Here is a 25124-nt window from a genome sequence, read left to right on the forward strand (position 1 = left end):
CGGAAGCTCTTTCAGAAGAGAGGGGAGACACGAGGAGAGATTGCTTCGGGGGGACTCACGGAATGAGACGCGCCGCGGGAGAGCGGTGTCGCCGGCCCTCCTCCTCCGCGCGCGCCAGGGCTCGGGCGGTGGCACCGTCATTTCACACGGCAGCTGTTCCGCGGCAGGGGCCGCGGGTGTCCGCCAAAGGAGAGGAGACTGGCTCTTGACAAGAAGTTCCTTGGCGCTCCTCTGAACAGTGTGAAAAACTGTATCTCTAACACACGTCCTACCGCGCCAGAAGGAGAAAATGAGGGCTCCCTGGTGGCGCAAGGGGTTGAGCGCCGCACTATGAGGCAGACCGCAGCCTCTGCAGCACGAGTTCCATCCCCAACCGGCCAGACAGCAACCCACAAGGCGCAGCAGACCTCTCCTGTTTGCCCGCTGCTCCCCTCCGCAGTGTATTTCGTCGGTCTGCCTGTTCTGTTCCCCGCTCTGGCTCTGGTGAATCCTCCTCTCACCCCCGCGTCTCTGGCCTGTACCCCAGCTCTTGTATGAATGAACAGATAAATCTTTTAAATAAATAAATACATAAATAAATAAATAAATAAATAAATAAATAAATAAATAAATAAATAAATGAAAATTAAATCTAAAAAAAAAGTAGGTAAACCCGGTTCCGCAGATGCGCACGCGCGCATAGGAAACTCGGCTACAATTGCTCTTTATTAACTGAGATTGTCCGGGCTCACCTCGCCGCCCCCTGGTTTCCAACGGCCGGGGCCCAGAATCCGCGGTGTCCTTGTCTCCAGGCATCCAGAGGACTCGCCTCCCTCTAGAGCCCGCCGAACCCCTCCAGGCGCTCCCCACTCCGGCTTCCCGCCGCATCCTCCCGGCGCTCGCCAGCCGCCCCCGCCCCCGCCCCCCGCCCCGCCGCGGTGCCGGAACCTGGCGGGCCCCGCCTCTCCCAAGGACCTTGACCTCGCACGGACCCGGTCGCCTCCTTCAGCTCTCCCTGACCTGCTTTTGAACCCGCTAATCCGGTCCCGAACCCTCGCCCCGCGGCGATCCCTCGCCCCAGCCCCGCGCGCTAATTCCCGCCGCCGCGCTCCGCTCCCCGGGCCGCGGGGGTGGCGAGGCTGCGGGCCGCGAGGGCGCCCTCTGCGCGCGGGCTGGGGCGGCCCCGCCGCGCCCCGCCTGGCCTCACCCTCCTCGGCCGGCCGTCTCGCGTGGCAGTCAGGCTTCCTTCTCTTGCTTTCCGCGTCTCCCCTCAGTTTAACTCGTTTAAGAAAACTACGCAGACCCACAAAGATCAAAATCTTCCGTAACACACTAAGCTGACGAAGCTGCGACAACCACTTTCGCCAGAGGTTGACCCTCGAGCGATGGGGGCACAGAAAGGGGGGGCCGGGGGGGGGGGCTGCGGGGAGCAAGAGCCAATGCAGGCAAAAGCAGAGCCCAGGACGCCGTGACTTCATTCCCGCGCTAGTGACATGCGGTGCGGAGGCCGCTCGCCCCTCGGGTTTTTAAGGAGCGTCTCAGATGTAAATTCAAGATGGAGCAAGAACTTGGGGATTTTGAGGATGCGCTGAGAGTCTGGAGAGACAGACACTTGTTATTTTATATTCCTTTGCAATACTTATAATGCCCCCGCCATGCATGCTCTCCTCTTTTTTTTTTTTTTTAATTAAAACCAATAGTTGTGGGGTTTTTTAGTGACAATTGCATACATTTACACTTAAAAACACAAACCAGGGAGGCTCCCCGGTGGTGCAAGGGGTTAAGATGCAATCTATGAAGCTGTCTGCAGCCACTGCAGCGCGAATTCCATCCTCGGCCAGGGAGCAACCCACATGGCGAAGCAGACCTCTCCTGTGTCACCCACTGCTCCCCTCAGCAGTGTATTTCAGTCAGTCTGCCTGTTCTGTTCCCTGCTCTGTCTCTGGTGAATCCTCTCACCGCCTGCACCTCTGGCCTGTACCCCGTTCTTGTATGCATATATAAATAAATCCTTAAAAGAGAAAACACAACCCACACACACGAAAGACATAGGTCTGCATATTTGAGGATTTTGCTTGTATGTTTATTTTATTTCGTTTTGTCTGCCGACTTGATTGACCGTGGTAACTTATCCACCTTCTTTGTGCTTAGCTCACTACACAGGGCTGCTGAGGCTGTGGCATAAGCACTTTTTTTTTTTTTTAAGAGAACTACTGTAGTATTTTATTTAAGAAAATCATGTAACATTTGGCACCACTTCCAAAGGCAACATTTAAAAGCAAAACTTCTTGCCATTCTTGAGTAAATTAAACTAAAAAAAAAAAAAAAAAACAGGGCAAAACAAGTATTCAAGTATTCGTGGGATGGGGGAGCAAAGAGAAATACTTCAAGAATAAGTAGTAAGGGCCTCCCCGGTGGAGCAGCGGTTGAGCGCTGGGTTGCGAAGCTGCCCGCTGTTTCTGCAGCGCCGGTTCCATCCCCAGCTGCTCCCCGGCCACCGGAGGAGGGTCCCACATGGCGCGCAGACCTCTCCTGCCACCCGCTGCTCCCCTCAGCAGTGTCTTCGGTCCCTCTGCCTGCTCTGCTCCCCGCTCTGGCTCTGGTGAATTCTCTCACCCTCCCGCGCGGTTGAACACTGTGCTGTGAAGCTGTCCACAGCCTCTGCAGCGCTGGTTTCGATCCAGCGCCGGTTCAGATCCCGGCCTGTGGGCGAGGGTCCCACATGGCGCAGCAGACCTTTCCTGTGTTGCCCTCTGCTCCCCTCCTCAGTGTATTTCGTCAGTCTGCCTGTTCTGTTCCCCACTCTGTCTCTGGTGAATCCACTCACCCTCCCGCGAATCTGGCCTGTACCCTGGCTCTTGTATAAATAAATAAATAAAGAAATCTTTAAAAAAAAATAGTCATAGAAAAAGGGATGTTTCCCTCAACAATCTCTAGAACCCTAATTATATAATTCAAAGATTTCCTGGGTTGTATTTAAAGGGAACTCAGTAACCTAAATCTTAGAGGAAGAAACAAGCAGAAATAATGGTGGGATTATATTTATTGTAGTATGTTTTTGTTTTAAAATTGTATTATATCTATTTTAAAGAATATCGGTGAATAAATTCTGTCTCTTAATTTTTCAGGAAAGATAGACAATGATGGCTGATTAAAGTATTTGGCAAACATACAGTAGAAAGGTCAAAGAACAAAGAGGGGCTCAAGGGGAAATCAAAAAGGGGGGAAGGAAAAAAGAACAGAGAAAGGTTAGGCATTTAAATTGCAGTGTTAACTAAATATAATTAGACCTAACTTGGCCCTTCTTCCAGAGTTCATAAACCCACACAAGGAGTTCTCTAGGGAGTGATATAGTCAAATTATGTCTTCCTTTAATGACCTGTTTAAATGACCAGCCCTGTCCTACCTGCTCTCAATTTTTTTCTGTTTATACCATTCCACTTTCCTTCTAAGTACTTTACTGTTTGTAAGCACCTTTTTATAGCAGTTATTTTCACAGGTGGGTTTTCTAACCAGGAAAACAAATCTGCACTTGTCACCAGCTGGTGAGTGCATTCTGAAGACCTATGGGTGGAGTGACCGGAAAGATCAACCTCCCTGGCTCCCTGCCTTGGATTTGACTGCCCAGGTTAAGGCTAGCTGTCTTTGTGGGTGTTGGCTCCAGGACCAGGAGGATCTGAGTTTGTCTGGTTCCCAACTGTCCCCACAACTCCTGATACCTCCCCTGTTGTATATAGTAGTAGATCAATAAATATGTTTGGTAATCTAAAGATTACCAAATCTAAAGCAGCAGCTCCTGGAAAACCATTCCCAGCAGATATGCATCTCTGGTGACATCTCTGAGTAATCCTCTATGGGGAGATCTCTTGAAGGGGTATTGGCTGGTGGTCAGAGTGTTCCCAGCATTCCACAGAGGACAGTCACCCAATACTTCACCCCCTTCCTTTCTGGGAGTCCTTTTGCAGGCAAATTCCTTCAGTCTTGCCCCACTCATCATTGGGTAAACCTTTTCTTTTTCACATGGGTGGGGGCAGGCCCCATTGTGGCGTGGTCTCTGTTGGTCTTATCTGGACCACCCTGACCCAGTGGGCAAAGATGCTTCCACCAAAGAGAAAGGAGAGACCCCTGAACCGTGAAGCCAGGACAAGGGGTGCTGGAGACTCTATGCTTCAATTTGCCAAGCTCAGCCTGGAAACTGTCTGCAGATGAGCTGACTGCAGATGATCTCACTTCTTGGGACAACAGACCCAAAACTCACAGGTTCTGAGAGCTGGAAAGTTGGAGGTGGGGTGGGTTGATGACCTTGAAAGTGCAGTGTTGTAGCAGGCTAGCCAACATAAAAAAGGAGCCACATCTATGCTGTAAGTTGCTGTAAGCAAACTCTCTGAGGCACTAATTTGAGGAGGAAAGAAACTAGCAGCTTGCCCTTGATGAAAGCATAGAAACAAAAGCCTCTCCAAACCTATTCTAACAACATTTGAAATGCTGTTTTGCTAGATTCATTTAAATTGTGACACCCTGCCAATTCAAAAGGCATCTGAGGCTATAAAGACCCTGGGTGCCTGGGGAGTTCCTCTTGCTGCCTCCCAAGCGCTCAAGAAAAGCCCCACAAAGCGTGAAGCACTGAGGCACTGAGAGGTTAAGCAGCCTACTAGTAAGCAGTAGAGCTGGGATATTAACCCAACTTCGCCAAAAGTCAAGGGCGCAGCCCCCCACTATACTGCCCTGCCTCCAAACCCAGGACGGATCCTTCGCAGCTCCGCTTGGCACCCTGACTCTGTTCCCTGGGATCGCAAGACGGCTGTCGGTTAGGGTCCCCCAACTAGGAAAGGAAGAATCTGATTTGTGACCGAGGGACAAGTGGCACTGTAAATGTGAAAAGACCACAGTGTCCTGAGTACCGGTGAGTGAAGGTAGGGTTGGTGTCATCTTTTTTTTTTTTTAATATTTTCAGCTGCTTAATTTCTTTTTTTTTTTAAGATTTATTTATTTCTTTATACAAGCACTGGGTACAGTCAGAAGCGCGGGAGGGTGAGAGAATTCACCAGAGCCAGAGCGGGGAGCAGAGCAGGAAGATGATGAAGTACACTGCTGAGGGGAGCAGCAGGTGGCAGGAGAGGTCTGCACGCCATGCGGGACCCTCGGTGCCCGGGGAGCAGCCGAGGATCAAACCAGGCTGCAGAGGCTGCAGGCAGCTTGGCAACCCAGAGCTCAACCGCTGCGCCACCGCCATCGGGGAGGCCCCTAGGGTTGGTGTCATCTGGAGTTCAATGTCAGTGTTTGAGAAGCAGGATGTTGGGCAAAATCAACTGAGCTGCTAGCTCGAAGTTTTGGCAGCAAATCATGTTTGTCCTACAGCCCCAACTCACTCCACCAGCTGGGCTTGAGGACCCCGAATCTGTGAATCTGCACTCCCACCAACAGGTGAAGCATCCTACCCTCAATCCTTCTGCCTGGCTTATCTGGAGGTGCCTTCAGGGGAAGGGGGGGGGAGTGTAAGTGCTACCTGTGTCTTCTTGCTTTAAGCTCTAAATTTTCTTTCTTCCAGCACCCACCGAGTGCCAGGCACTGGACTTTTGGCGAAGTTGGGTTATTATCCCAGCTCTACTGCTTATTAGTTGCTATTAGGTTTCTTAACCTCTCAGTGCCTCAGTGCTTCACACTTCGTGGGGCTTTTCTAAAAAGGCTACCTTACTCCTCAGAACTACTCTAGAAGTTCGAAACTAACATTACCCCATTTATGAGGGATAAGGATACTGAGGCAGAGAGGGTAAGCAACCTTTTAGCAACTAGTTCTCAGTAGTTATCAGATTCTTACCCAACCTAGCAGAGTCCAAGCTCCTAATTTTCCCCAGGGAGGCTATAATTCTTACAAGCCTCCAAGTCCAGACTCTCCCTCCTCATAGGACAGAAGTAGCAAAGCTTCCAGAAGGTGACTGATTAACTGGGGACACAACCAGTGGGTGACTTTTTCCTCAACTTTACCAGGCTTTCCCAACTGCTCCAGAAAACTCCCCCCTCTTCTGGCTGAGCTGCCATGGAGGTACCTCAAGTCAGGGGTGCACCCACACAGATAAAGTAGAAACAATCCATTATCTATCAATATTGAACAGACAACAAATGTGGTGCAACCACACAAGAGAATATTATTCAGTTATAAGAAGGAAGGAAGCAGTGATGCGGGCTACAACATTCATGAACCTTGACACATTACACTAAGTAAAAAAAAAAAGTCTGACACAACGGCCACATATGACATGATTCCATTAATAAGAAATGTCCAGAACAGACAAATCCATAGAAACCGAGAGTAGATCAGTGGTTGCTTAGGGCTGAGGAAGGATGGAAACGGAGGAGGTTTCTTTCTGAGATGATGAAAATGCTTTAAAATTTACTGTGCAAGTTGATGATTGCACTGGGCATTGGTGCATATGTTATATAATTTAGTATATCTGTGAAAATACTAAAATCCATTACAGTACACACAGTGGGTGACTTGTGTGATATGTAAATTATATCTCAATAAAGATGTTACCCAAAACAACAAAAACAAAAGAGCACATACATAGGTCTAGATAGGGAGGTCACTGCCCAGCCACAATAAACCAAGGCTCCGTTCTTCCAACACCTTTGTTCTCCAAGCCCAAGTTTCTTTCCTTCTCCACAAAGACCACAGCTCTTACAAAGGCACTGTGTCTCAGTCAGAAAGCCTCCACCTCCCCTGCTGTGCTGAGAACCGCTTGCAACAACAGGTTTCTGAGTCCATCATGTGAGTTTGGGAAGGAACATTGATTTCAGAGTGAAGTGAGGAAGAAGAGATTTCTCCTATCGGTAGGGCTGTGGTCTCTCTGGTGTCTGGGTTTGAGTTTGAGTGAACCAGCAGTGTGATCTTGGTCTCAATTTCTTCCTATATAAAATGGGGTAGCTGATCCCTCACCCTTAAGCTGTGATTATTTATGAAAATATGATACTAGGGCCTCCCTGGTGATGCAAGGGGTTAAGACACAGCAGAATGAAGCTATCCGCAGCCACTGCAGAATATCCTCGAGTGGGAGCTGCCCATATGGCACAGCAGACCTCTCTTGTCTTGCCTGCTGCTCCCCTCAGCAGTGTACTTCAGTCAGTCTGCCTGTTCTGTTCCCCACTCTGTCTCTGGTGGAATCATCTCACCCCCCACCTCTGGCCTGTACCCCAGTTCTTGTATACATAAATAAATAAAATCTTTAAAAAATATGATTCTAGCACAACTTCAAGCACTTAGCCACATGCCCCAGCAGAAATAGAGAAACAAAGTGTCTGTCTATTTGGGAACTGATCCTGGAGTGTGGTAGGAGTGAAGGGATTTTGTTTGTTAAAAAGGAAAATTTTGGAAGATATTCTTAAGTCTCTAGACACTCATTGTTGGTTTAAAGATCATTATTTCCAAGGAAAGATAAGTAGAGGAGGATGTACCTGCCCCATCAGGGAGAGGGATGAGGACAGGAAACTTGGGCAGAAGAAGGGAGAGAATTTGGGGAGAATGGCTGCAAAGAAGCTGCTGCAGAGGGGTTTATCGGGAAGGACAGCAGGGAAGGGATGATGGAGAGGAGGAAGTCTCCAGACAAGCAGAAAGAGAAAAACTGGCAAATGTTGAAGAACTGGAAGAAGTGGCAAAATCCTCATCATCAAGGAGGAAGGAAGTGTAACAGAGAACTGCTGGAGAAAGAGGAGCAGGAAGAAAGGAGCAGGAACGTTAGAGAGTTTGGGGGTGGATCCGATGGGAAGAGAAGATCACCCAATTTGGAGGTCCCCAACCCCCTCCTCTTACCTACTCTAGACTAGTCTAGACACGTCTCTGCTGGGCAACCCTGGGACTACAGGCTCAGGAAGGGCACATAGAGTTGTACCAACCTGGCAATGGTGCCACATCTTGATGGCTCTTGTGCTCAGATAGCCCGGCTGGGAGCCCTGCCCAAGCAAAGGAGGGTCACAACAAAGCAGGAGAGTGTTGCCTTAAGGGGTCCAGGCTGAGCCTTGGAGGCACTTAAGGAGTAAAAGCTCATACCCCAGAAACCCCCTCCTCCAGGATTGGACCAAGGTAGAGGCTGAGGGTAGCCTCAGAGGCAAACTGGAGGTAGCCAGATGCCCCTAGGCTGAGGCTAGCAAGGTAAATGACAGGTAGTAGAATAGGCAGCAGCAGGAAGTGGTGTAGCGGCTGGGACTTCCCCCACTTCACTCTGAACCAAGCCACCCTACCCAGCTGATTCCCATTCCCTGCTCTACCAAACAGATGACCTCCACCTTCATGGGGCCTAGTCACTGCTGAATGCTCAGAATCCTCAGTGTGCCAAGCTGGCATCCAGCACAGACAGGCTCAGTCAGCTTGTGTTCCTAAAATGAGTCAATGACTGACTGCAGTGTCAGCCCTAGGCCAGGAGTGATCTTCGAGGGCCAGTCAGTGGAATTGGAGGAGATTATGCTGCAACCAACCCTTGGGTAGCAGCACTGCTGCCATTCCCAGAAATTAATACGCTTTTACAAAAAACAATAATGTCCACTATGAAAACCTCCAAGCCTATTAATTTCTGGCAACTTTTGGGGCCAGGCAGGAAACTGACAGCAAGGAGTGAGCTGGGCCTTGGGCTGTGGTGGCCCTGTGGGACCCAGGAAGAACTGAACCAGCACCTAAGAATTTGTCTACAATGGAGCCAAGGGAGGCTCAGAGCCACAGAGAAAGCAGTCTGGGCCATTGCCCTGCCCCCTAATCACTAGTGCGTGGAGACACACACACACACACACACACACACACACACACTTTCTTTATAAAAGAGGGAGGGAAAGGCACAGCAAGGCAGAGGATATGCCCATGGTCCCTAGAATCTTAAATAGGTTGAGAACCCTGCTGAAGACTGGGGGTGAGGGTGAGGACAGCAGACAGGACACTGGCCCTCAGCCCCACTGCCAGGTGAGGAATCCCAGATCCTAGTGAATTCACACAAGGTGGGCACGGGAGCCCTCCAGCTCAGCCTCCCTCTTAGCCCACCAGAGGGAGGGGCCCTAGGACAAACAGTGTTCGCATGCGGGCAAAGACACACAAGCACTCTAAGGCTACACATCTCTACACAAGCTTTACCCAGTACAATGTCCTGTCTTCCTCACCCCGGACCAGAGGAGGTAGCCAGTCAGGATTTGGGTGGAAATCCACTGGCCCAAAATGACTGGTCTCCTGGGCAAGGGATTCTGGTCACCTGAGCAATGAATGTATTTCCAGATAGAATGAGGCTGCAAGCGGCCTTGGGTTCAGGGGCCTGGGTTTAAGGGTATACCAGCCTCCCGAATCCTTTTGGTCAGGTTCTCGGCTAAGCCAGGGCCTGTGCTTGGTGAGGAGACTCAGCATCCCAGGCCCCCTGCTCCACACACAAACACCACACCCAACTCTCCTTATAGAAGCCCTGACTCCCTCTCTCAATCCCCGCGGAGAACTGGGAGCTGGGACTTCCACGGGGCAGGAATTAACAAGCGGCCCAGAGAGAATGTGGGGAAAGAATAAGGGCATGGGAGAAAGAGGAGACTTGGGTTGCCCAAAGGCAAATCGGGACTAGTCCGCAGCCCTCTCCGGTGCTCCCAGTCTGCCTCTCCCTGCAACCAGGGAAGACGAGCAAGCCCCAGCTTCCCAGGTCCCCGCTCTGAGAGACTCTCCCCAGGGCTGAGTGTGTGCCAACCCCAAGCCCATCCAGGGACCTCAGAACAGGTTACCAGAAGGGAGCCCTGCATTGCTGGCAGGAGAAGATGTAGTTTGTGAAATGGAAATTAAGGAGTGAAAACCAACAATCCCCGGCAGGGTCCACCAGGTGTATTTTTCTTTGAACAGAAACTCGGGGCCCACATGGCAGAACAGCTAGGGCTTGGTTCCGGAAGGTTTGAGCCGGGTGGTTTTTTTCCTAAGAAGTTTTCTATATTAAAAGCGTGTCACTTGAATAATAAAAATAATCAAACTTATGAGAGCTAGAGAGGAGAAAAACTAAAGTGTGGATTGGAGATGAAGGACTGAATCAGGCTGGGAGCTCCCACTGGGCTGGGGTGGAGAGAGCTCTGGCCCATGCCGGGATCACTTAGGAATTGGGCAGCCCCTCCGTGCCCAGGCTCAGAAGGACCAAGTGCAAGACAACCAGAAAACAGGTGGCCAGGTTCCTTCCAAGGCCCCAGCAGGACCGCACTCCCCCAGGCCCTCCTCTAACTATTCCATTGATATAAACCTCATTTCTCCCAGTGCTCCACTCCCTCTCGGTACCGTCAGGAGCTGCCGTGGGTCCAGGCTGCTTTCTCTCAGCACACTCAGGCACAATCCCTCTGCTCCCCTTCCCCAGCCTAATAAATGTAGCCCAGTGTTGCTTCCCTTCCTTGTCCTTTGTGTTAATATGGACCAGCAGGCCTCCTCCCCTGTTCCCTTTACACTCCGCTGTCCTGATCCTAAACTCTGCGCAGAGGTGCTGAAAGCCACCAGTTGAGAAATTGGCAAACCCCTGCCCTCATCACTCTCCGCTGGGGACATTTGAGCCTGGAAACATGCACATTCAACTGCTCAAGTGCACACGTAGTTCCCACAGGCAAGCACTGGCATATACAGGCTCCCCTCTCACGCAGACATGGAGGCCGCGCCAGCAATTATGCCACAAGCACCTTCACCTGCACATCCAGAGCGATGCCACAAAAAATCCCAATCAGACCCTCCCATGGACTGGAGCCCCGTGGGGCACCCTAGCATGGCAGCGCTTCTGCGAGGGGTCACGCACCCTCCAGCGCGCGCACAGTTTTCACACACATCTTTGCTGGGGTCTCGCAACCTTCCTTCCAAGCCCCTTTATGAGTCAAAGAAAAGGGAGTGGGGCCTGGTCTCCCGGCGCTGTCAGAGTAGCTACTCTAGGTCGAGCACTGGGGTCCTCAAACAGTGCGATGGACCCAGAAGCCTCCCAGGGTAAATGCTATGCCCAAAGCCCTCCCCCCAGCCCCCCTCCTCACCTGGCAGTGCCCAGCTCCACTACCCTCCCACGTTTCTAGGTTCTCAGTCAGTGCTGTCACCTCTCTCCGCAGCCCACTGGAGGCAGAACCGCACCCGGGACTGGGGAGGAAAAGCGCCACAAAGCGTAGAGGTGGCAAAAGGGAATGCCCACCTTCTATGCCTGTTTGGGTGTGTGGTCCTGTGTGACGTCGTTTGCCGCCCACCCCAGCCTTGGTCTCACTGACTCTCTTCCCTGCGCCCGCTGCCCAGGAACGTTTCTCTTCCCTGGCAAATGCGGGACATTCCTTCTGCTCCTCGCCTCACTCTCTTGGGCGCATTTACCACAATATTGGCCTTGCTCGCCCAGGCGCGCCGGCCGGAGGCGTCTTCGCTCTGTGTAGGAGAGTGTGGGTGCAGATATGAGTGGAGCGGGGTGGCGGTGGGGCACAGGGAGGAACCCCCACCTGAGTTCCCTCCTCCAGCCCCCCCAGCGCGCCAAGAGCCCCAGCGAGGCCCACCTCGGGTTCTCTGCTCCGGCGCTGCCTTCGGGAGCGCTTCGGTGGTCAATCCCGCTGAAGGGCCGCGCCGTCGAGGCTGCGCTCCCCTGGGAACGGAGGGTAGAAAGAGAAGTGCGCGGGGCGTCGGGGGAGGGAGGGAGCTGATAAACTTTAAGAGGGAATGTAGGGAGTTCTTCTGTGCCACAGCTCACTCAGCCCGGCTCGGAGCCGGGCGGACTAGGGGCGGAGGAGCGGGGGCCCTGCCCCCCACCCCCGGCTCTACTACCTCCTGCGCCTCTGGGACTCGAAAGAGCCCGGACCTCCGCCCAATCAGCAGGGAGAGGTGGGGCAGCCGCGAGGGGCGGGGCCGGGGAGGAGCCGGGCCGGGCGCTGGGGGTGGAGGGGCGGGGAGCCCCGGGCTTGGCCAGCCCTGGCTGGTCTGGCGGCGGCTTAGGCGACCGTGGCGGCCGGCATGGGCGATGGGGGCGCGGAGCGCGACGGCGGCCCCCCACGCCGGGCTGAGGACTCCGGCGCTGAAGCCCGGGGCCGAAGCCCAAGGGAAGTTGCTGGGACCTCCGCCTGCAGCTCTGCGGGCTCCAGCGAGGGCAGCGCCGGCTGTGACCCGCAGCCCGGGCTTACTGGGACAGACCACTGCCGCCGCATCCTGGTTCGAGGTAAGAGGACAGCTCGCCACCCTGGCCCACGGGACCCCCACCCTACCCCGCTCTAACCCCCACCTTCCTGCAGCCTCCGCCTCCCAACTCACGCATCCATTTAGTTATTCGTGATTCAGTAATTCATTCAGCAAATGCTATTTTGAGCGTCTATTGTGTTCTGGACGTTGAGCTGAGTACAGGGGACAAAGCGGCGACCGCGACCGAGCAGATCTGCACCCCACTGCCTGGCAGTTCTGGGCCTCCCAGAGCGGCCCCTCGCCCAGCCGGCTGCTGCGGCGGGGCTGGCACAGGACGCCGGGTGCCGAGAGCCGGGTCCCCGCCCTGCGCCCCTCTTCGCCCGCGCGGACAGGAGCGTCCGAGCGCTCGGCGGGGTCGGGACTCCGAGCGACCACAGCCCGGGACCGCGGAAGGAAAAGTCCAGGCTGCACCAGGCGGCCTCGGCTCTCCCTCGCCTCGGGCTCAGCCCTGTTTCCCATCCCCAGCGCCGCAGACGGCACCCGCGGGAGGGGACTCCCCGGCGCCGGGTGCCGGCCGCGCGCTCGGCCGCCCGCGCTTCGCGGAGCTTTCGGTTCCCACTTGCTCGCGGCGCCTGGGCCCAGGGCCTCTAGCTCTCCGCGTCCCTCCATTTCTCCCTCGCCCTCCTCTTCTTTCCTGGCTATTCCTCTCCGCCGAGCCCGCCTTCCCCACACTTCTGCACGCGCCCCTGGACTGCGCCCGAGGACCCAGCTCCGCCTGGCCTCCCCTGCGCTAGCCTGCGGCGCCCCCGGCCCCCAACGCCAGGCTCCAGCGAAGCTCAGGGCTCGGCTATTCCTGGGACCCCGGCCTTGCCTAGCGAGGTGGGAGGAGAAAGGGGATTAGCTCCCTAGGCCTGAGATCTGTTTCCCACACCGTGTGGAAGCCCCGAGACCCAGAGACCCCGCTCGCAGAAGGAGCGCCTCTGGAGTAGCGGCTCGCCGGCCCCCATCAACTGCATTGCCGGGTTTCCTCGCGCTGCCTTTTTCCTGCCTGTACTTCTGAGCGCGGGTCCCGCCAGCCCAAGGACCTCAAGAATCGACGGAACAGGACTGATTTCCGTGGCCTTCGACTGGTGAAGGGGAAACAGCCTGACGCCGGTTTGAGGTCTCTCCTGCACAAGGATATCGACTTTGTCCCCCCACACAGACTAGGCTACTTCAGCCTGGTCTGCACAGCCTCCCCGCAGCCTCTCGGTGTGGGGGGCCTCTGGGGCTGGGGGAAGGGGCTAGAATGGAGTGTGGAGGCAGCCCAAGGCTTGGCTACTGGTACCTTGCAAACACACGCAGGTACCTTGATCTTTGGGAAACACTCTTGTCAGGTGTGGTCATCAGAGATGGGGCGCACACCACTGTTCTGGGGGTAGGCTTGGATCAAAGCAGTTACAAAACAAGGCAAGTGGGTGGTCTGGCCAGCAGGAACTCAAGCAGGTGTGTTGACCTGTTGGGCACCTGGGATTAAATTAGGTCCCATTCCATAGACTGTGAGGTGTCCTGGGTGTGAGGGGCTAGTAACCAGGTTGAAGTTCTTTAAGAAAATCTGCAAGGCTTTACAGGAATGGAAAAACCAGCCCCCTAAAACCACACTCCCAGATTAAGCACCGAAGTCCCTGCCTGTGACCACAAGCACATCCCTTCGCCACCTCAATCCCATCTGTAGATAGACATTTCCTTCACAATGGACACTTGTGCCTTCTGTGCCCCCCTAGTGTCCTCTCCACTCTACTAACTCTGCATACAGAAAAAATTAATTTATTAAAATTAATTTATTAATAAATAGCTAAATAACTCTCAGATGTAGACTCACAGAAGCTATAAGTCAAAATCAATCATTCATCTCACAGGGTGGGGACCACCCACTCTAGGCGCTATCCACACTATCCACAGTCACATAGAGATGGACCCCAACTGTTAGCAGGGCAGTTTGTGTCCATTGTTAGAAGGTGTGTTTTTATAAACACACTTACACATGTACAAGAAATGCCATGACATTTATTTGATAATGTAATTAGAAATACTAACTATAAAGCATGGAACTATAAGCATGGGACTATTAACTATAAAACATGCACCTAGAAGAAATGAAAGGCAGACAGGACTATCATAAGTCTCTCTTTACCATTTAACGACATGTAGATACCCAGGGATGTCACTGCCACTAATTCCTCCTAGCCAGGGTCACCTGCATTGCTCCTTTCTGGCCCCACTGACCAGTGAAAGGCCCCATATTGGTACAGGGAAGTCTGCAGCACCTTGGCTGCATGAATATCCCTCCAGTGTACCCTATGTGGAGAGTTACTTTTGCCTTTGACCTCTGAGGGCACATTCTCCCGAAATACTTTTGGAGGAGAGCATAAAAAGGTGGAAGAGAGACACTGGCCATAATAGCAGTCATTTTGCTGGTAGGATGAGGATTCTGGGAAAGAACCCCACTACCTCTAGGTCATTGCCCTTCTTCCTGCTCCTTTTCCTCTCTGCACTTGCTCTCCTAAGGCCCCCACCACAGATAGCATTCTGTTGGGGGAGTTTAGATGAAGGGGGGAGTAGGATGAAAGTTTGGGTGCTGCATTTAGGAGAAATTGGTCTGGAATATCAGCTTACAGACCTTTGAACTTGAATCAGTTTCTTTGTCTTGCTGTGCCTCAGTTTCCTCATTTTACCTTCAAGGACTGCACTAAGGGTCAGAGCTGATGTCTCTAAAACTGCAAACGCCCAGAAGGATTTCCACAAATTTCCCATTGAATGAAAGGGAGAGAGCTCAGAGGGGACCCACAAACCACTTCTGGGTGGGTAAGGCAGTGGGGACTCCTTTCACAAATGCCTCCTCAGTTCACCCGCTAGTGGGGTAACTTGGTCTCCTTTCTGTCTGGGTCCAAAGGCTGGGCATGTTTTGGGAGGTGATCAGTCAAGAGCCAGCTGATGAAAAGAGCAGACTACCAGGTACAGCCTTCTCCAGCCCCCTCGGATGAACCCTCCCTCCACCAATCACCTAAACTTCCTGCCTCTACAACATGTCAGCAGGGAGCCAGGGAGGCTGACCTTGCTGCATCCTCTTCCTCAAAATGGAGGCTGCTTCATGCCACACAGGGGCACAAACAAGGTGACGCAGATGACAGCAGTATACACACAAGAGGCACCCTGCAAACCCCACTGAGGACATTGCTAGGCTTCCATAGGGACCTTACAACTACCAGACACCTCCAAGTGCAAGGCCCAGTGGCTGGTGGAGATGGGCAACCTTTTGTTTTATATTTGGAAAGAGTGTGTCAAATGCTGGCAGAAGACAGCAGGAACAGGCCAGCCCTGGCTATAACCCCCAAGGTGCTGCTGAGGTGCTGTGACCTTTTCTGTGGTGCCAGAATCCCCACATTTGGAAGAAGTAGGACAAGTCTTACCCTAAGCCTCCTGTCACCTCATGATCTATGCTTGCACCTGCACACTTAGAAGCACCTACTTATTCCCAAATTAATCAGGAAGGGAATTCAACAAGTCATGAGGAGAGAGCCAAGAATGGTCCTCTCCCAGCTTTACCCAGTCCAGCAGCTTTTTGGATAATGTGTAGCATCAGTCCCTTCTCACTGAAAATGGCCCTTGAAAACCCTATTCACACCTTTATGCCACTGCTTTGGATTCCTTGAGATAGCACCCTAGAGGCTGTTCTGAGAGCGCTTCCTGTGTGATGAGACCAGCCACCAAGCAAAAGGGCAGGATAACTATGGGGTGCCTGGCAAAGCAAATGGCTGCCAGCCCACCCACCCACTAGCAGGAATTTTAAAATGCTTTCATTCAGCTCAATGGATGCTCTGGGTGGCTGCGGGCCTCGGAGGGAGGGTACATGGAGGCAGGGGCCTCTGATGGCCTGCACAATTCCCATTATGAGGGTAGGTGTGGGCAAGAGAAGCATTGAATTCAGTAGTCCTTCTCAGAACTGGGATGCAGTGCTGGGCCCAAGGCTCAGAAACATGAGCTCAAAACATGAATGCTTCATGACAGCACCATGGCATACACCAGTCCGGGTGGTGGTTGCTCCAGACCAGTAAAGACGCCTAGCAGGGGGTGCAGCTTGCTGGGCTTGAGCTGGGAGCAGCCCTGGGGATGGATTGCCCTCCTCCTCCAGGTGCCAGATCTGGATTTAACATCACCCCAGTGTCTTCTTGCTTTCTATTTGAGTTTCCAGCAGCCACTGGACCTAGAGGTACTGGTCTGAGACCACATAGGCCTCACCCTACAGGTTACAGTAGCTCCTCAAGGATACTGGGGTTCACCTGCTCCATGGAATCTTGCCCCCCATGGCCAGGGCAGTGTTGTGGTAGAATGAGCATTGGGTTGGGATTCAGGCACTTGGGTCCCCTACAGATGGCAGGTCTCTAGACTCAACAAGCACCCAGTTTGCCACCAGATCAGTAGCCCAGGACCAGGCCCCCAGAGGGCAGTTGAAGGATTTATTTATTTATTTTTTTTTTAAAGATTTATTTATTTATTTATTTATACAAGCACTGGGTACAGTCAGAAGTACGGGAGGGTGAGAGAATTCACCAGAGCCGGAGCAGGGAGCAGAATAGGCAGACTGACGAAGTACACTGCTGAGGGGAGCAGCGGGTGCTGCAGGCGAGGTCTGCGTGCCATGTGGGACCCTCGCACTGCAGCCGGGGATCGAACCGGCGCTGCAGAGGCTGCGGGCAGCTTCGCAACCCAGCGCTCAACTGCTGCACCACCAGGGAGGCCCCAGTTGAAGGATTTAAATGGTTCAGACAGGGGACTGCACTTTGGTATTTTTGCTTGTGATTTTAATATTGGGGGTTGTAGAATTATTAGTTTTGTTTTTCATTTTCCTGGGATTGTTTTGTTTTGTGTTTATTATGCTTTTCCTTCTGCTCATTTTTATACAGAGGACCCACATTTGCATTGCAGGTTTTGTAGCACCCTATTGTTTTGGTCCATTTAATACACCCCCCACACCCCACCTCCCAAGGAAGCTGACCAGCAACCCAATGTGTCATCTTGTTGGAGTGTCTTTTGTTTACTGCTTTCATTTTCAGAGAACAGCAGGGCATTTGTTGGTTCTATGCATACTCACAAGATTTCCATGGCCCTAGGTGGTAGCCTGGAGAGGTGCTTGTGCACCCCTTTCTACTGCATACTACACACACACCTGCAGATCTGGAGCTTTCAGACATTTCACCCCCCACCTTCCACCCCTCCCACTACCCCTAAGTCCTCCCACTCCTGTGACTGAATGGTGGGGCAGGGAAGCTTAGTGCTTCTGAGGCTGGGACAGTGAATTCTCCTGACTAGAAGGGAGGCCAGAGATATCATGGGTTTTCGTCTCCAGGCTTGTGTATGCTGGTATCAAACAGATGTCAGAATGCATCAACTGCAGGGAGTCAGGAGATCTATAGATCCTGTTGGCTCTAGCCATTTCCTCTGGGACATGCATCTCCTGTCGGGGGTGATTGCCTCCCTGTTTGTTGTTTTTCTTTTATATCTATTTTAATTGCAAGGGGGTATGATGCACATGAATTTTGCCTTATTTTTCATGTTTGATTAATATAAAATAAAGATTGGCCTGACTCTCCTTGGAGGGTGGGTACAGGTTACTTGGCAGTGCACTCCTCCTGGCCCTGTAACCCTGTGTGAGAATCTGATAAGGGGACATTCAGCCAAGTGGGTCTGCCCAGGAATCTCCCCTTTGGAGTGGTCTAGGCACAGTGCTCCCTCCCACTACCTCATTCAAAAAATGAGAAAAATGAGAGAGCAGTTTGGTTTTGTGTTTGTTTTATGGGTGTGTGTGTTGGGGGGGGTGTCCAGGGAGGTTGCCCCCGTGGCTGCGACATTCGGAACAGAGGAGGCCCCTCCAGAGCAGGTAGCTGGGTTATAACGGAGAAGAAGGGAGAGAGCCCTCTTGGACCACCTGTCCCTACCTCCCCTCAGCTCCCTGACCTTCACTTTGTGGTTAATTCCTTCTGCAAACACGAGGAGCACCTACTATGTGCCAGGATGATCAGGTTGTGGCTACAGGCACTCAGCTTCCCAGCCCAGAGACTGTCTCCCACAAGGTAACATGCGGGGGTTCCTCACCAGCCCTGCAGCTCAATCTGGGGTGGCTCCGAGCGAGGATCTGCTGGTATCCAGACCTCCACTCACCACAGTTGCTCCAAGGAGGTTGTTACCCGCTCACCATTTCCATGCCATCTCTCCAGCTGTGTCCTCACCACACAGTAGGCGCTCAGTAAATATTTACAGAATGAATGAAAGGAGACAAAACCTTCAACACCCTGCGCTGGATGATGAGGCGGCAACGCCCTTCCCAGGAAGAAAGTCTGCTCCAAGATGACCTCCTTATAGGTGTTAAAACACCACCCTAGGGCCTCCCCGATGGCACAGCGGTTGAGCGCTGGGTTGCGAACATGGCGCGCAGACCCCCTCCTGCCGCCCGCTGCTCCCCTCAGCAGTGTACTTGGGTCCTTCTGCCTGCTCTGCTCCCCGCTCTGGCTCTGGTGAATTCTCTCACCCTCCCGCGCTTCTGACTGTACCCAGTGCTTGTATAAATAAAATAAATAAATCTTAAAAAAAAATACCACCCTACTGGCCTGTACCCCAGCTCTTGCATAAATAAAAATAAATCTTAAAAAAAAAAACCCAACACCATAGTTTTGGAATTTTGTGCAGCCCGAAACGTTGGGAATCTCCGAAACATAAAACGTGAAAAATCTCAAATACGGTTCTTTTACTGGTAGCTTGATCCCAGGGCCGGGAGCCGCCTAGAAGCGGGCGGGACTGGAGCGGCGGTCGGGGTAGCTCCGGGCCCGGAGGTCTTCAGTGAGTCCCAGGCTCTGCGGCTGCCAGGTTGGTCTTGTCCCCGCCAAGCCGGCCACCGGGGTTGAGCCAAGTGACAAGATCTGCGCCCCTCGCCCCGGCCCAATTCCCAAGCCTCTGGTTGAAATAATCCGGCAGAAAAGTTTGTTTTTTTTTTTTTTGCCCCCGTAGCGCCCACTACACCCACCTGCCCGAGCTTGGGGAGCCGGGGAGGGCGCGGGTTAGGGGAAGCGGGATCGGAGGGGCAAGCGTAGGGTGTAGACAGGTAGATAGAAGATTTAAATCCAAGAAGTAATACGTGCTCAGCTTTGGTAAAACACTAAATGGGAAAGGGCTGAAGGCGCCCAGAAATAGCCACCGTCTCCAGTTTGGAGTGTGTAACTCCTGATCGCCCCCATTCATGACAAACAGTAACAAAAGTGGCGTCACTCATGGGCCGTTTTTTTGCAACTTTTATCTTTTAAAAATTATAATGTGCCGGGGTGATCTTTTGGATTCAACCACTTCACATTGTTTGTGACGAAAGCATTTCTTTCGTTGGGGCTAGCCGAATCCTCCTAACCTCTGGAAGGCTATTCCTGCTGTTTCCTTAAATGTAAATTCTGTAAAAATGAACTCCCGGGCCTCCCTGGTGGCGCAAGGGGTTAAGCACCGCACTACGAAGCAATCCGCAGCCTCTGCAGCACGAGTTTGATCCCCGGTCGGCCAGGGAGCAACCCACATGGCACGGCAGACCTCTCCTGTCTTGCCCGCTGCTCCCCTCCGCAGTGTATTTCAGTCAGTCCGCCTGTTCTGTTCCCCACTCTGTCTCTGGTGAATCCTCTCACCCTCCGTGCCTCTGGCCTGCACCCCAGCTCTTGTATGCATAAATAAAAATAAATAAATAAAGAAGAACTCCCAAAGCACAGGTTTTTGTGCACGTGTCTGTGTGTTTCCACAGGATAAATTTCTAGCAGTGGGATTGCGACTTCGAAAGGCTTACACACATTATAAATTTTACACTCATTATAAATTTTCTTTAATTTTGAAATAGGCAATTTATATACTCAAGCAACAAAATGTAGTAGGAGTAGCAGAGTGAAAAATCTCTCTTCCATCTCTGTCTTCCATTCTCCAGTTCCCACCCACTCAGAGGCTTGTTTGTTGTTGTTGTTGCTGCTGCTTTGTTTGTTTGCTTATTGCTCAGTTGGTTACTGTTTCTAGTATGTCCTTTGGGATAATTTCTTTGCAATGCCAGTAAATGCTGCCATATTCTTTTTCCCTTACTTTTATTTTTTTATGCTTGTAGTGTCATCTCCATATTTCCATACACCTTGCTAGTTTCACTTATCCATATGTCTTGGGATGTAAGGAACTTCCTGTACCTTTTTTCAGATGCAAAGCATTTTATTTATATGGACTAGATGGACCAGAATATATATTATATAACCAGTGTCCAATTGGTAGACATGTATTGATAGCTTGTTTCTTATCTGTTGCTATCACATACTCTGCTGCAAAAAAAATAAACATTTTCCTTGGTCATTTCCACAGGGTGTAGGTCCATCTGTCAGAAGTATCTGAAAGTGTTCTTGTCTACAGTTCCAGGTAAAATTAAAAAAAAAAAAAAAAAAAAGAAGTATCTGAAAGTGGCTTAGTGGGTCAAAGAGTATTTGTGTTTGTAATTGAAAAATAAAGTTAAAGTGCCTTTCTTTAGATGGTGCCCCCACCAGTAATGCCCAAAAGGGCTTGTTTATCCAAAACTTGCCATCACAGTTTATGCTTTTTATCTTGATAGGTATTATCAAATTGTGTTTGGGGGAAAGTGGTGAGCAATTTTTACCACCATTTTTGCCCTTTCCCCACATTAGACATTATCTATTATGTATCTTTTTTACCTTTGCCAATTTTATAGGCCATAAGTAGGATTTTACTAGTAGTTTAATTATTTCTTTGATTATTATTAAAGTTGAACAAATGGTCATGTTTGTTGAACAGTTGTATTTTATCTGCTATTATCTCTTATTTCATTTCCTTTGACCAATTTTAATTTTCAAATATCTTTTTTCTTATTGATTTGTAGAAACTCTGTGTTGTAGATAGTAATCCACAAGATGGGTTATAATTTTTGGAGTTTATAATTTGTTTTTTAATGTTTATGTCTTGTGTTTTCAGAAGTATAAAATATCTTTCTAATTACAAAACCAATTCATGCTGTTTTGATGTCATGTGAAAGCAGAATATTCTTCATTCCCCTGCATAATTAATTTCTACTGCCAATATATAATCTCCCAAAATTTCCCTGGTAATTAAAAAAATTAACATGTAATTTATATATTATAAAAGTAGAAATTTTTGCAAACCTTTTTTCATTTAACAAACATCTGTGGGAATCTTTCTATCGAGAACTGCCTCATTCTTCTTAAAAGCTGCTTAGTAATCCAGGAGGCAGATATAACTGATTAGGATGGATGTTTAGATTGGTGGAATTTTTCACTGTTACAAACAATATTTCAATCAACATGTTGTATCCTAATTTGAAGAGATTTCTTGAAAGTCTCATTTATCAGCCAATGTGAAAAAAGATGAGTTTTTTTATATTAAGGAATTATTTTTATTTTTGGGTTGTGAGAATAGTACTATTGTAGTTTTTAAAAATTTTTTAAATTCTTTTATTTATTTATTTATTGTTTATTTATTTATACAAGCACTGGGTACAGTCAGAAGTGGGAGGGTGAGAGAATTCACCAGAGCCAGAGCGGGGAGCAGAGCAGGCAGAAGGACCGAGGTACACTGCTGAGGGGAGCAGCGGGCGGCAGGAGAGGTCTGTGGGCCATGTGGGACCCTCCTCCGGTGGCAGGGGAGCGAGCAGCCTGGAATCGAACAGGCGCTGCAGAGGCTGCGGGTAACTTTGCAACCCAGCGCTCAACCGCTGTGCCACCGGGGAGGCCCAGTACTATTGTAGTTTTTAAAAGGAATCTTTAACTCTTTAGCAATACATAAAACTGCAGGAATATAGAAAAATAGGATTCTGAATTTATAATTGTCAAAGTTAGGGATAGAAATATCAGAGTTCACTATACTGTTCTCTCTAATTTCATTTATGTTTGAAATTTCTCATAAAATATTTAAGATATAAACATCCTTTCATTTATATCTGGAATGAGTATAATTACATTCCTAGAGTTGAAATATTGAAATCCAAGTAAATACACTTAAAATTTGATTTGTATTTCTGAATTTTATGCCAAAATGTACTAATTTATACCCCAGAAATTGCATTTAAATATGAACTTTCTCCATACTCTCCCAAACCAGAAAATACTCATTTTTTTCCAAGTAAAATTTTTTTAAGTGAAAAAATCTTTTTTATTAGGATTTTCAATTTTTAGTGAAGTTAAGTGTATTTTCATATACTTATTTTATTGTGCCTTCTACGAATTTTTTACTTGTGTAATTAGCCATTTCTCTATTAGTATTTGTGCATTGCTTTTGTATAGTTGTAAATGCTAAAGAAATGATCTCTTTTTCTGTGACATGTACTGTAAGCATCTCCAGGCTTCTTTTTCTTATCTTTACTATGCATTGTTTTATCAACTCAAATTTAAACTGTAATCCCATCTAATGGTCATTTCCTATTGTGCTTCCAGATTTTAATTCTCAATTAGAAGTTTCTTCTTCAAAGATTAAATATGATATATATTTATATTATATGTATATTTAAAATATAATTCTCTTAAAGTTTTTGTTACAAAAGAATTTATTTGAATTTTCATTCATTAATTTGAATATTACCAAATAATAAAGACATGTGCAAAGTAAGAGGAGGGAACTCTTCTCTTTCAGACCAGTCTCCACTCCTCAGAGTGGAGAGCAGAGATAGGTTCATCCTGCCAGACTTGATCCTAAGAAGTTACATAGATACAAGCACATACACAGTTTAGTTTTACTTTTTGTTCTGTTTAAAAATGGATTTATACTTACTTGCTGTTTTAATATAGTATATTACAGACATGTGCCCTGGCCAGTACATGGAGACCTATCTCACTCTTGTTAATGTCTGCATAACAACTGAAGACATGATGATCTTGTGATTCTACCAGCAATATTTCTGCTCATAAATATCCAGATTTTTCCTTTTTCTCTCTTACAAACTGTCTACAAATATTGCCTGTCTTTATCAGAGTACGGCAATATTTCTCTGGGGTAGAAACCTCTATAAAATTTCTGGGACTAAGGAACAATGCATTTTTAACAAAAATTAGTTAGGCATTGGGAAATTGCCCTCCTAAAACCTTATTTTACATTAATTTATATTCTTACTAGCAGAACATGAGAAATCTTTATTGCTTCCCTTTTTCCAGTGCAATTTTCCCATCCTAACAGAGGAAATGTGGCATCTCAAAAAGTAATCGTACCTCATTGCTATTCAGTTTTCATTTTCTCTGGTTCTTTCTGAACTTGAACTAATAAAGACATTCGTATTTCTTCTCTGAATAAATAACCCTTCATGTAACTTGTTCCCTTTGCCACTGGACGGCTTGACGCTATTCATTGTCTAGAGAGGTTTTGTGTGTTTTAGACATGAGAATGTGGTTATTCATTTAATATGAATATTTTCTTCCAAACTGTCATTTATCTTTTAACTGCCTTACCTTCAAGAAGCTTTTAATTTTAGGTACTCAAATCTTTGTTTATTTACCTTTTTAAAAATGTGTTTTTTTTTTTTCAATTTTTAGAGCTTTATTTTTTACATTAAAATCTTTAATCCATCTTTTATTTTTGCATAGTGTGAGATTACTTTATTTCAAATAAGGATCTAATTGTCCAAAAGTTATGTCTTTTTTTTTTAAAGATTTATTTATTTTTATACAAGAGCTGGGGTACCAGCCAGAGGAACAGGAAGGTGAGAGAATTCACCAGAGACAGAGCAGGGAGCAGAACAGGCAGACGACAGAAATACACTGCTGAAGGGAGCAGTGGGCACGACAGGATAGATCTGCCATGCCATGTGGGATTCTCACTCACAGGCCAGGATCGAACCTACACTGCAGAGGCTGTGGACAGCTTCACAGCACTGCACTCAACCCGCTGCGCCACCGGGGAGGCCCCATGAGCAGCCTTTTCTGACCATCCTATCTAAAATATAAACCAGCATGGGCCTCCCCTGGTGGTGCAGGCGGTTGAGCACCGCGCTGTGAAGCTGTCCACTGTCTGCAGCCTCTGCAGCATCAGTTCGATCCCAGCCGGCCAGGCGAGAGTCCCCTGTGGCACCGCAGACCTCTCCTGTCGCGCCCGCTGCTCCCCTCAGCAATGTATTTCGGTCAGTCTGACTGTTCTGTTCCCCGTTCTGTCTCTGGTGAATCCTCTCACCCTCCCATGCATCTGGCCTGTACCCCCATTCTTGTATAAATAAATAAATAAATCTTTAAAAATATATATATAAACCAGTAATGTATGAGTTCTCACTTCCGCACATCCTCACCAGCCTTTGACACCCTTAGTAGTTTCTATTTTAGCTATTATAATAGGTGTTTCTCTGGCTTTTTTATCTGTTTGTTTATTATTGAGTTTTGGTTATTTGAAGTATTCTCTTATCTGTTTTTAGTATCTTCCTACATTCATCATTACCTTACAAATTACTTCTTTAACTTTATTTTTTTTTAGATTTATTTATTTATGCATACTAGAACTGGGGTGCAGGCCAGGGGTGTGGGGAGCAGTGAGAGGACTCACCAGAGACAGAGCGGGGAACAGAACAGGCAGATGTACTGAAATACACTGCTGAGGGGAGCAGCGGGCGAGTCAGGAGAGGTCTGCTGCACCATGTGGATAGCTCACTGGCTGGGGATTGAACTCCTGCAGTAGTTGTGGACAGCTTCATAGTGCTGCATCTTCACCCCTAGTGTCACCAGGGAGGCCCTACTTCTTTAACTTTAATATTATCTGTCTCCCTCCCCAAAACAAGGACTCTGAGAACAGGGACTTTGTATTCTAGAATCACTACATGCTAGAATAGTATTTGGCACATAGTAGGTGCTTACTAAATAAATGTTGATTGGTTGAATATATACAATGGTTTTATTTATGTAAATGGGATAATATACATATTATTTTATAGCTGTTTTTCACTTAAGGTCAATTCGCACAGATATTGTCTCATTCTTTTTAAATGTGACATGGTATT

General features: G+C 49.1%; 2 protein-coding genes across 5 annotated transcripts in view; one reads left to right on the forward strand and one right to left on the reverse strand.

Annotated features, from left to right (window-relative positions):
* Nucleotides 1-11691, reverse strand: part of CD207 (CD207 molecule) — a 40423-nt gene extending 28732 nt beyond the window's left edge. For 2 of the 4 annotated variants that reach the window (XM_037527583.2, XM_037527579.2), the window contains exon 1: nt 11476-11691. The gene's annotated coding sequence lies outside the window, so the exon portion shown is untranslated. Of the gene's footprint in view, nt 1-731; nt 804-11129; nt 11206-11475 lie in introns of those variants that run through there. The other 2 variants (XM_037527580.2, XM_037527582.2) reach the window with 2 other exon arrangements.
* A 235-nt stretch (nt 11692-11926) lies between these two features.
* VAX2 (ventral anterior homeobox 2) overlaps nt 11927-25124 on the forward strand; it is a 28407-nt gene continuing 15209 nt past the window's right edge. The window contains exon 1 of the mRNA XM_037528828.1: nt 11927-12128. Within this exon, the coding sequence (XP_037384725.1) occupies nt 11927-12128 (202 nt within the window). The remainder of the gene's footprint in view (nt 12129-25124) is intronic.

This window comes from Talpa occidentalis, unplaced genomic scaffold (genome assembly GCF_014898055.3).
Source record: "Talpa occidentalis isolate TD23 unplaced genomic scaffold, MPIMG_talOcc4v2.1 talOcc4.5, whole genome shotgun sequence".
In the NCBI taxonomy this organism is placed as follows: Eukaryota; Metazoa; Chordata; class Mammalia; order Eulipotyphla; family Talpidae; genus Talpa; species Talpa occidentalis.